This window comes from Atractosteus spatula, chromosome 1 (assembly GCF_055471065.1).
Source record: "Atractosteus spatula isolate fAtrSpa1 chromosome 1, fAtrSpa1.hap1, whole genome shotgun sequence".
In the NCBI taxonomy this organism is placed as follows: domain Eukaryota; kingdom Metazoa; phylum Chordata; class Actinopteri; order Semionotiformes; family Lepisosteidae; genus Atractosteus; species Atractosteus spatula.
In genome coordinates, this window is record NC_142706.1 from 75,682,011 (window position 1) to 75,694,123 (window position 12,113).

General features: G+C 42.9%; 1 protein-coding gene across 1 annotated transcript in view; it reads right to left on the reverse strand.

The window, feature by feature from the left end:
* LOC148842021 (transcription factor COE3-like) overlaps window positions 1-12,113 on the reverse strand; it is a 134,704-nt gene that overhangs the window by 107,119 nt on the left and 15,472 nt on the right. The window contains exon 5 of the mRNA XM_088921351.1: window positions 6,467-6,535. Coding sequence (XP_088777477.1) covers window positions 6,467-6,535 — 69 coding nt within the window. The remainder of the gene's footprint in view (window positions 1-6,466; window positions 6,536-12,113) is intronic.

The following is a 12,113-nucleotide window of genomic DNA, read 5'->3' on the forward strand; positions in this document are numbered from 1 at the left end:
GGTATTTTGAGGGATCGAGTGGAGAATGGAATAATTGTGGAACAGTAAAGGTATGTGCGTGACTGGGAGAGCTATAGTGGACATGTGCATGTCATTGCAGAGACAGGTGTGCAGCTCTTGCCAAGCCTGGCAAGCTGAAAGCATCACAGGTTACTGCTTCTTGGAAGGTGATGGCAAGCCATGGCTTGCACCAGGTGAAAGAGCAAAGGACTGCAGAAGTGCTTCCATCAGTTGAGCAAACTCAGATTTTGTACAGCTATGAGCATCTGCAACAGGCAGGCAGCGCTGTGAGCTAATACGTGCGCTAATGTAGACTAATAGTACACATTGATTATTATTGTATAAAGAACAGCCATACTCCTGGATCACATCTATCTGCTTTCAATAACCACTTTGAAGGTTGCAGTGACCTGGCAGGCACAGGGCTGCATGGCACCCTAAATAAGACAGCAATGCACTGCAGGACACATACAGTACACAGACAGCAGTGCACTGCAGGACACATACACATGCACGCATGCACACATGCAGACATGCAGACAGGGGGCAAATTAGCAATAGGAATTAACCTGCACAGCACAGCCTTGAAAAGTGGGCAGAGCTCAGGTTACCCTGAGAAACCCACACAAAGACACAGAGAACATCTAGACTCCACACACACTGAGATTCAAAACCAAGACTCTTATGTTGACTTACTGGAAATCGTGAGTCAAACACAAGAGCAGCATTGTTTTTAATTTACCACAAGAACTTTGCTTTCTGAGCTTTATAGCTCAGACTGACGCAATCTACGGCCCCAAGACTAAAAATATTTTATTTTAGACTCATACCCTGTTGTATGATCAATGCAATCTTCATCTTTGCTTTTTTTACCACCCTTTGAAGTGCTCAAGTACTTAATGCTGTACATTACACCAAACTTATTCTTAGCTCAGCACTCAGACAGCTACCTTCAGTGACCCCATGCAGGACTGTAACAGCAGCAGAAAGCAGAACAGATAGGAAAGAGAAAGCTATGGATAGAAAACAGGTGGATAGACCTATATAGAGATCTATATAGAGAGACAGATAGATCGACAGAGAAATACACAGACAGACTGACAGATATAGGTCGATAGATAAACAGAGACAGATTGATATATAGACAGAGACTGACTGATCAATTGATAAAGACAGATAGACTAACCGACAGACACATCGATATACAGTATAGACAGAGGCAGATACTGTAGATCAACAGATAATGACAGACTGACAGACAGAAAGACCGAGAGACTGACACATCAATAAACTGACAGACAGAAGAGAGATCAATAGATAAAGACAGACAGACAGATCGCTAGACACAGACAGACAGACAGACAGACAGCCGGGAAAGTCTGACACCCTCATTCATGATGACCAGGAGCAGGATAAGAAAAGGGGGAAAAGATTCAAATAAAGAACAGGGAAGCAGGAAGACGTGGCAGCGAACGAGGGAAATTTATGATGCAGGGAAAGGACACGGCGCAGGCATCGGATAACGGCATGGTGATTTACAAAGCGCCGCTTAATTTGAAACAACGCCGGGGAAGGAGGCGATGAATTTCGGTCATTAGCCGCTTTACGGAGACAAGTGACGGTCATAATTTGCATTGGGCCGCCGAAGCCTCTCTCGTTGCTGTGATTTATTTGTTGGTTTAAGGAGCCGGGGGTTGTGCACTCATAAATTTTACATTTCTTAATAGGAAACTAAAATGCAGTTGTATGGATTGGTTGGCCTTAAATCAGCTCCTCTGTTGTCACCCGTAAACATATTAGAATTATTTTCAACTAATGAGCGGCCAGGTTGGGATGTCTTCCCCACAATCAGAGCCAATTATGCCGACAACATTTTTCTTTTTTGTTTTCCCCAGTGGGCAAACCCGTAGGCGCGCCGTGCTTGTTATTTAGATCCACATCAATGCGAGGAAAGTGCTGGTGCTGTGTTTATTGTGGAGAGGTTGCTAATGGATGGGCTACGAGTTGGAGAGGGGGGCACGGGCTCGTCCCTCCCCTCCGGCTGAAGCAGAGGGCTGGGGACGCACTCAGCCGTCCCTCTCAAGAAGGGACTTCCACCAGTCTTTACTGTCTTGACCGGCTCAGCTTCTTCAAGCCGTGCAGGTTACTGAAGGGCAACAGTCATAGACACACCCAGGAGACACACTTTCAACACCCGTCTGCTGTGGCGACATTAAAGAATACATTTCTCCCTGCTGATCCCCACTTGGGAGTGATGCACTAGGTGCTACAGAGAATCGCATCTTACACCCCCGAAGTAGAGGGTTTAGGGGCCACACTCCACCGTGCATTAGAAAAACAAAGTCAGGATTGTATTTGGACCTTTCGGTTGAAACAATACCCTCTCCTGAACAGCACACAACAGCTGGCTTGAGACAAGGGTGTGGACCATCTGCTCCACAGCTTGGTAGAAACGTGTTATTTGAAACAGCGCAGAAACACACGGAAACAGTGTACATCTTCCAGCGCAGCTCACATGGTGTTTTAAGAAAAGTTCATCATGTTATGCATTGTATCTAAGATATACTGTAAGTGCAGACAGAGTCCTTTCACAGTATTAATTCTTTTACTTAAACCTTCTCTTGTTAAAAAAACGTAAAAAGTTTGATCTGCAACAATAAGACCACAGCCAAAAGAAAAAAGCATTTTTGTCGATGTAAGTTTAGCTAAAGCTATTTGCTAAAGTGCCTGCTAATATTTATAAAATCCTGCTACTATGCACCTGTTAAGCGTCACCAAAACATCACAAATGAAAAGCATACCAAGCAGCGCTTAATATAACCCTGGAACATGAAGTCAAAGCGGAAAGTGAAGGATATTTGGCTGGAATCAGTGACAAGAGTGAGCTCCGTCAGTCACACACGGGTTATTTTGTGCTATAAAAACAGGTGCACCGCCATGTGTTTGGCGAGATGCTATTGTTCACAGAGCAAAGGTGACCTTTTCTCTCCGGTTTGTTGTCCCCACAGCAATCAGGCTCTCGCCATGGCAGCGCGAGGTGTCGCAGGCTTGGGGGGGGGGGCGTCCCATGTGGGGCGAGGGGTCAGTACTACAGCTCCTCTTTCAGAGACCCTGGACCTTCTCCAGCCCATAGCTAACGAGCCAACATGGATCTGGTAATGACCCTGCTCCTTAGGAGACTCTGTCCTTTGGAAACGAAAACACACACGACACACACAAAAACCCGAAGCTGATCCAGCAGCATTTGTTTCGAAGAGGAGCCTGAGTCATTAGCGCTACTGCCTGAGCCAAGACTCTCACAGGAAGCTCTGCTGCCCTGTAGAGACATGGCTGCCTGTAACCCGATCACAGTTAGCCACCCCAGCAAAGAACAAGAAGGGCAACGCCAACTGCTCTCTCCGCCAATCAAAGTCTCGGGGCATCAGTCTGCCTTTAGAAGGACGTACACAGCAAACCCTCTGTTGACTTTGCTGCAGGATTCAAGTCGTTTGACAGAGCTTCACAAGCATTTGGCATTTTGATAAGTCGTTTTATGAAATACGGAATTAATACTGGATTAATACGGACTTCATCTACCTTATGAAAGCTGAAAGGAATAATAACAAATTAAATGAAGTGAAAGACCATCAGAATACTGCAAGTACACCATGAGCTCTGGTGCTAAGGCCATGCATTCAGAAAAGAGGACCCAACGTTTTAAGAGGCTGCACAGCTATGAGCACTCACAGGCACAATTAAAATTTAATATGGCAGTAAGAAAAACTGAGGCTGAGGCACAATGAACTTAAAGTATGTGACTGTCTGAGGAAGTATATTTAAGAGGCTCTGATCAAAGAGTTCTCTGTGAAGGCTGTTGTCCGATGGTCACAGAAAGGCAGTCTGCATACAGGGCATTTTGATAGAAGCGTGAAATATATGTACCCAGAAAGGCAATGTCATTCTCACAAGATCAAATCATTGAAAGCAAAACCCATTGCAACCCTCAGTTGCTGATAAAATCATCCCTGGTTTCATAGATCTACAGCACTTCACAAGCACGGCCACTTCTAGTGTCTGCTGATACTGGCTCAGATGCACGATATTAACTTGGTGTAAACTGGGAATTAAACTATTCTGAAGTTCCAGAGGAAATTATGAATGTACACTGTTATGTTAATCTCTCCTATCTGAAGCCAAAGGCCTCTATTTTCTTAAAACAGAGCTACAGTACCTGGCATTCGTCCAAAGGAAATATTGACCACATTTGAAGTGGGTGGTAAATCTAAATTCTTCTACCATCTCTTTGTGTGTGTGAACTCATAAAACTTAGCATTACATAACTTTTAGTTGCAAATAAAGCAAACTTAATCTCAAAAGTAGCTTTCATGTTACTTGAAAACACAGTGCCTAGCTTTTCAAAGTAATAATTACAAACTGGAATTCTAAAGGTTAATGAGTCCAGTGACAAAGTGAGACATGTAGCACGTAACGCTGTTCAGTTAGTTTTAAAGGGGAGCTGCAGTCCCAATTTCCCAATTTAATTTCAGTAATAAATTAACAAAATAAATTCATTGATGTTATAGAAACATTTAATAAATGCCCAATTAAGCACAAAATTGTGAACTTTGTGAAAGTACTGTAAGTCGCCATGTTGTCGCAAACTCACATTCGAGTTCCCACGAATTGCGATGTGGTTCGGCCCTTCCTGCTCACTAGTCACTGTAATGAATAAAATAATGTGACGTACAAGTGTATAAATTCAGGTTGTGCGGGAGACATTGCACTTCCAAAATGTTCCAATGTCATCTGCATGCAGGGTTAACAAGTAAGTAATATTTGTCGACAAAACTGTGTCAAAGTCGAGAGCAATATGTCTATGGGATTAAAAGAGCCTGCTTGTTTACAGTGTAATATGGCTGCAACGCTTTACGGAGGTTTTGCTGCCTCTTTCTGAATCAAAGAACATGGCGCTGCGCGGACCTGGAGATTTTGTCTGCTTTGTGATGTAAATTGGAGGTTTTACAAGTTACCCTGAAATATGGTTACTGCAAAACAAAGTACTCTAATTCTAATTATAAAGACTCAAGATACAACAGTACATTTATGACAGTTATAGGACATTGCTGTTTTACAAAATGAAACTCAGGAAACTTCATAAATACCAAGTTTTAATTTAAAAATTATTGTAATAAAAAATATTACATTATTTTTTATTTAAAAATAATGAAAACTTTGACTAAACTGATTGATTGATTGATTGATTGATTGGTTGATTGATTGATTGGTCGGTCAGTGGGTTTGTTGGTTGGCTTATTGGTTGATGGCTTGATCAGGGCATAAGAAAACTGGTACCAACACGGAACAGGACAGATTGAGACCTTCTTCCAGCAGACTCAGAGGTACTCCTGCAAACACGTATTCACTCAGACAAAAGCAGTCATTTGCTATTAACACATGGTTAACATGACAAAAAGGAAATGAACAATGCAGAAAGAGAAATATAAGAAGTACGTAGCTGGTTTCAAACCCATAGGCACAGTGGACTTGGCAAAGGCAAAAGGCCACCTCTATAAAGGAGGATGAGGATAATTAGGAGGAAGAGGAGGAGGAGCACAAGGAAAATGCAGATAAGAATTTTCTTCTTTCTCATTTGAAACATTATTTTATCACTGTGGTAAAAGATGCCTCATTATAAATCAGCTTTCATTTCCACATTAATGACAAGTAGGCTATAGAGAACCGGAGGATCTTTAAAACTCTGAACAAATCTTAACACACGAGGACCAAGAGTATTTACACAGCACTTCTGTGTAAGTAAATATGGAATTTTTCCTTTTATAGTGAAAGCGAGGGTGTGGGAATAGCAAAACTGTATAAAGTAAAATAAAACACATTTGCGAGCTTGTGGCATTTCCCACAAAAGGACCTACTAAAATAGAAATTTAATATCTAAGCACTAAAGCACAATGACGTATCAAGACATCGGCTCTCAAGTTGTCAGCTGAATGCCCTTCTGTTCCAGCTCTCAGACTCCACGGACTGTTATTTCTCTGAGGCTTGTTGGCTGTTAACTCTAGAGGCAAGTTCAATCACACACTTAGGAAACAGAGACGCCGCTCAGAAAACACTACTGAGAGAAAAGCGAACTTGGAGAGAAACAGGAGACAGAATGCATCTGCCTTCGCACAGGCACATCACAATGTCTGTCATTAGCAAACAGTGGCTAACGTGCTACTCAAGTGCACCAGGGTGGGTTTTTTGCATAGAGCTGGTGGAAGTTATCAGCCACAGAAAAAACTGGCTTTAAAAAGCAAGAGGGTAAAAAAACAAACAACGAACAGATATTTTGCACCAGCACCTAAGCAAAGAGTCCAGATTGCTAAATAGCCTGCTGACTGCCTTTAGCAAAGCTTAGGTTTTCACACAGTAACGCTGGTCCTGTCCAGGTGCTGAGCTGAGCAGGGAGGGAGAAGAGCCAGGGTCCTACCTGTCGATGATGACGGGGTCTGACGGAGTCTCATTGCGGTTCCCACAGCTCTTTTTGTCACAACACCGACTGAAAGAAGCAGAAAGAACAGTTTAACCAAACAGCCCGGGAGTATGAACTGACAACTTCTTTGGCTCTGCTTTTACTCGTTTCCAAAACGGTTTATGTTTTGGAAGTGTTTTTCTACGGTGGTATTTAACCCTCGTTGTTGACACGAGCACCCACTGTAATTTGCTTTGTTTGCAACCATTTCTGAATTCGTAATTCGACATTGACTCTACATTCTGAAAATGAGAATGGACCCAGAGGTAGAGATACTGAGTTCCTGTTCAAACCATAGTTATATAGAACATTGGCAGTGTGCACTTTGGAAAATAAAACACATCCTTTCTAGATCAGAAAGTTCAAAAGACTCTGCAGTGCAAAACTTTACTTCAAGCCAACATGAACAGCGAAATGTGCACCTGGAAGTATAAATGATACTATGTTATATTTCCCATTCCACCAGATAGACCATTGAAACAAGCCTCTTGCCTGTTTGGGTCAAGAACAACAGGCACGCATCTACTTTGTGAGAAGTTGGGGCACTTTACAGGGAAACGTTATGTATTGTTGTTCATGAGTGTCAAGAATGTTTTATTGAGAGGAGAACCGGTTTTCAGCTGTAGAACTGAAGTAGAGAAATAGAAGAAAATCCACCTTTTAGCAGTGGAGGCTTCTGCTCCTGAGGTGTGTGTGGCAGCGTGTTTCCAGCGTGCAACTAACCTCCACTTGCTCCTGTGCAGCCAGAGCACGCGGGTGCAGCTGGCCATTCAAACCTCTCTTGATCTGACACGACTCTCTTCCCAAGTCCTTCACCATGTACAGTAGGTACGCATTAGTCACTGCAGCTCTGGGGGAGCCAGGGAATTCAAAACTGCACCTGGACTTCTGAGGAGATTTAGAACACTATTCCACAGACTACACAGCTGAAGAGCCGTAACCCCACGGACTGCAGCCACTTACGTCAAAGAGTGCACAGAAAGGAAGGTACAAAACAAGCTGTATTCTGTGATCCAAAAGTTGATCTAAAAACCCAGAAATTCAATAGTTTTATGACAGAATAAGTCAAGACAATTGGAAGGGCCTTTCAGTCCGACCTGAATGCATGGAAAACCAGTCGAGTTTCTTCAGAACTGGAGGGCTGTGGCGCCTCGGTGTGATCTAGCATCACCACAAGTCACATGGGATTGAAAATCAGAGAGGCCAGCTCACAGGCTTGCAGACCAATGAACCAGCACTTTAGAGTCAGACAGCAGAGCTCTTAGGTAGACAATGTTCCCCATGGTAAAAAAAAAGTGGTTTTCCAAACAGAGCTAATACCGGGTTCCAAACCCAGCTTGGAGCTGGAGCGAATCTGCCTGCACAGCCCAGCTGGACTGAGGCCATCTTGCCTCCCACACGTACTCCCATCCAGCCATACAGCTGGCCTGAGCCGCTGTTGTGATTTGGCCAAGGTCACGCAATGAGGCAGCAGCAGGCTGGGCACCGACCAGAGGCTCCCTGTCTCCAAGTCCTCTTCCAGTCTTCTTGTCCTGAGCATCCTGATCCGATGGCATGCAGTGCCCACATCCAGCCTGGCACCAGCTTTTCTGATGTCAAGGAAATTCAGTGCAGTAGGTTACACCCCTGGTGTTTGTTTTCTTCCGAGTAAAAAACTCATACAAACAAAATGCATCCCAGACAGGTGCTGAATGCCTATTTTGAAGCATAACTACTATTTCTACTGTTACGTTAATAAAGGTCTTCTGGAAAAATAAAAAAATGGCCTTGTTTCATTTCATACTGTAAAGGCATCAGTAAAATGCTCACCTCCAGCAGGAAAACCTAAGTCCAGTCACAATAAAACAGTGAATCGGTCTGTGCAGTTCCCTGATGCTCTGTGCAAAGACCTGTTCCAATTTCTCCAGCAGGGAAGAGGAAAATCACAGGGATGTCCAGTTCCAAAATTAGGGTCTTTCTCCCCCCACATATTAGAAGGATGACTCTAACCCAAAATAAATGAACTAAAAATCAAATGTATCCTAGAACACAGATCAGTTCTGATATTGTACAAAAACATAAGTTGGCTTTTATTGTATTTTTTAACTCTCATTCTCACAGGGGCAACTTTATACACCCACCAACTGTACTAAAAAAGCCGCCAAATTTCCCCCTGTCTTCACCAGTCATGGCCTCCTAATAATCCCCCTCTCTGAACTGGCTTCATCACTCTGCTCTCCTCCCCACTGAGAGCTGGTGTGTGGGGAGTGTACTGGAGCATCATCCAGGTGGGGCTGCACACTGGTGGTGGTGGGGATTTACCTATAAAGTGCTTTGAGTGGAGTGTCCAGAAAAGCGCTATATAAGTGTCAGGAATTCTTCTTCTTATTATTATTGTTGTTGTTGTTGTCTTTACAAAAGTCATTAATTATGAATATTTTTCTTTTTTTTATTACTCCAATTTTATGGAAAGTGAAAAATAACACTGAACAAACTGTGTGAATTTTGGCATTAGGTAACAACAAAGTAAGAACTCTCAAACAATTGTAAAAGTACATTGCTATTCATTATTTAAAAGTATGGAGATGCTGGCTAAAGTGTGTAAAAATTTATATATGTTTAATTTTATTGTGACTGCATGTCACAATACATGCAGACACTAATACACACTACACTTAGAAGGCTTCTACACTAAGAAAGGTTAATATTGAAATATTCAGTACAATATTATTATTTGATCTGTCTTGTGCTGTAACATTATGGTACACATTAAATATGAAGGGTCTTCATAGAAGCCTCTAGTCTTAAAATCCTATTGGCATGCCAAACAAAATAATACAAGCTGCAGTTGTGAATGGGGAATGCTGTAGCCCTTAAGCACTACTTTTATGGACCCTTCCTCTTACAAATTCAGCTGCATTGACCCTTGTGAAGATGAGGGTTAATTAGAGATAAAAACAAATAAACAACCCACTCCTCTGTATTTAGATATTATCTGGGCTACTGTTCTAAAATAAGAACTTGACAGGCAAAATTAACAAATCTTACAGATCATTTAAGACTGTTTAGTTTCCAAGCAGAAAGATGGTACACAAAGTATTTTTGTGACTGTTGCCTAAGCTCACGTCACACTAATTTATTCCCCCAGCAGCGCGGACTGTGAGCAAAGGTTCCAGGAGACCAATTAGCATTGGAAGCCCAATGGTGCTGCTGTGGTGACAGTCTCCTCAAACTGCGAGAGAGGTGTTATAAACAAACAGGACCCAAGGAGCTCTCCACGGCCTTGGGGACCAGGCCCCTCAGACATGAAAACAAACCTTGGCAGAGTGTTCTAATGCCGCCTTAATGACAATCCCCTGAGCGCTCCCAAGTTAACACCCTGCTGAGTTAATGAGTGGGAAAACAGTCCTGAAACGGAGTTTGAAGTCGGGCTCCAACAACAACAAGCATTTGCTATGGCACAAACTCACAAGCACTGCTGCTTCTGAAGGAGGAGAGCCGGCCGAGCTTTTAATACGGCAGTCCAACACTCCACAACACATGCGGGTGTGACTTAGCCAAACAGACTACTAATTACTGATGTATACGGCTGGCACTTTCGTCCAAAGCAGCTTTAATTTTCACCCATGACGACAGCTGGTTATTTTGCTGGAAATGTTCAGGTGAAGCGTCTTGTTCAAGGGCACAACAGCAATTTCTGACAGAGCATTTGAACCCACAATCCTTTCAGTTACAAGTCCACAACCTCAACCACTGACCCACACACAGGAAACGTGTGACTGTTGGTGCTTTAGGAAAGCTGAGAGTAACCATATTGAGCTCAGTCAATACTCACTGCAGGTTTGTCTCAAAGATCCTTTGCAAGTGGAAGAAAATAAATCGTTCGTTGGGGGAATACTTTTTTCATACAGTGTGAGAATGATGAAATTATCTATTTTAAGAATGTTTAACATTTTAATGCAGCCTTTGAGTCATATTAATCAGTATTTTATTTTTACTTTTGAAAAGGACAACCACTTAAGCATTACATTATCAGCAAAGGATGAGGTAACAGCAGTCTGCGCCTGTTTTAAAAGAATCTTATGAGCACTGGCAGAAAACTGTTATTTAATTTTTAGCTTGATGCATGTCCTACTGAATGGGATGTGTGTGATGCTCAGCTATCGATTCTGTCTAGACTCCTGCCTGCAAATAAAATAATGGCTCCTGAAAAGGTTAACGAGAGGAAATGTGATGGGGAATCCTATCAGTGTAACACCAGGGAGTTTCCTCAATGAAATGATTCTTGCTGTGCATTGCCAACTTGTGTCCACAACAGCACTGGGGAAAGTTACTTTAGCTACTGTACTTTACTGGATTACCGTTACTTATGTAAAGGGATTTTTTAAAACTCATAAGATGTCTGTGAAAAAAATTTAAAAGTCATTGGTTACAATAGTTTACAATGTCCTCAAACTACTGGGAAAGCAAAGTCATAAATTATTTTTCGTTTTACAATGTCTATTAGTGTTAATGAAATCAGTATGAATGATAACACAAGATGTGCTTTATTCTGGGGGTAAGTCCGTGCATATGTTTTATCATATTGGAAAAAAAATACTTTGTGATCAACCCAAAGATTTCCGTATGATCATAACTATTGGGAATCATTCATTTGACGTGTAAAAGCCATGCTTCATCTGCATGAAATCTATGAGCCATGGAGCTGAACACTCTTTGTGGGATCCTGCCAGATGCTTTGTTTTCTGCACTTTTCCTTCACTTCTTTTCCTTCTCCACACCTTAATCTTCTCACATTGGTAAAAGTGTTTCTTGGTCTCAACTCTCTCAAGCCATCTTGTACTGCCATGCACATTCGAATCCAGAATCCTGCTCTTGGTGCTGAAGAGGTTAATGTCTTTGTGATGGAATGTGTGACTGTGACCCACGGTATGAGATACCCTCACCTGTGCACTCTATAGGTTCTTGGCGATTTCACTGAAACTTGTTTGAGGGTTTTACTTGATCTTTGATTTTCATTTTGAAATACTGAATCTCATTTATGGGCTGTTTGCAACTCTTTTGTGAGCCTAATGACCCAACATCAAGTTCCTGACTGTCACGATCGTAATCCCTCCTCTTAAGGGCGCTCCGGCTCTTTCACATTTTGCTCATTCTGTGCACCTGCCCTCAATCCTGCCCCTCCTTATTTAATCCTGGCGCTCTCGCTACTCTGGGCTCTGCATTGGAAGACGGACGCCCAGAAGCCCGCCTACCATCAAGTCGCCCTACGCCCGCGGCTCAGAGCGCCTGGACTCGTGATCCTGTTTTTATTTCCCTGTCCCTGTACAGGATCCTGTTCCGGTTTTTAACTTTGTCTTTTCTTTGTCACCGATGGATCGACCGGATTTGGACCTTGGACTTTCACCCCGAATTTCCCCCTGGACTTGTTTGCCATGGCCACGCCCCCCTATTCACGAGTTCACTGTCGTCACGCCCCCCTATTCATGAGTTCACTGTCGCCACGCCCCCCTATTCACGAGTTCACTGTCGTCACGCCCCCCTATTCACGAGTTCACTGTTGTCACGCCCCCCTATTCACGAGTTCACTGTCGCCACGCCCCCCTATTCACGAGTTCACTGTCGC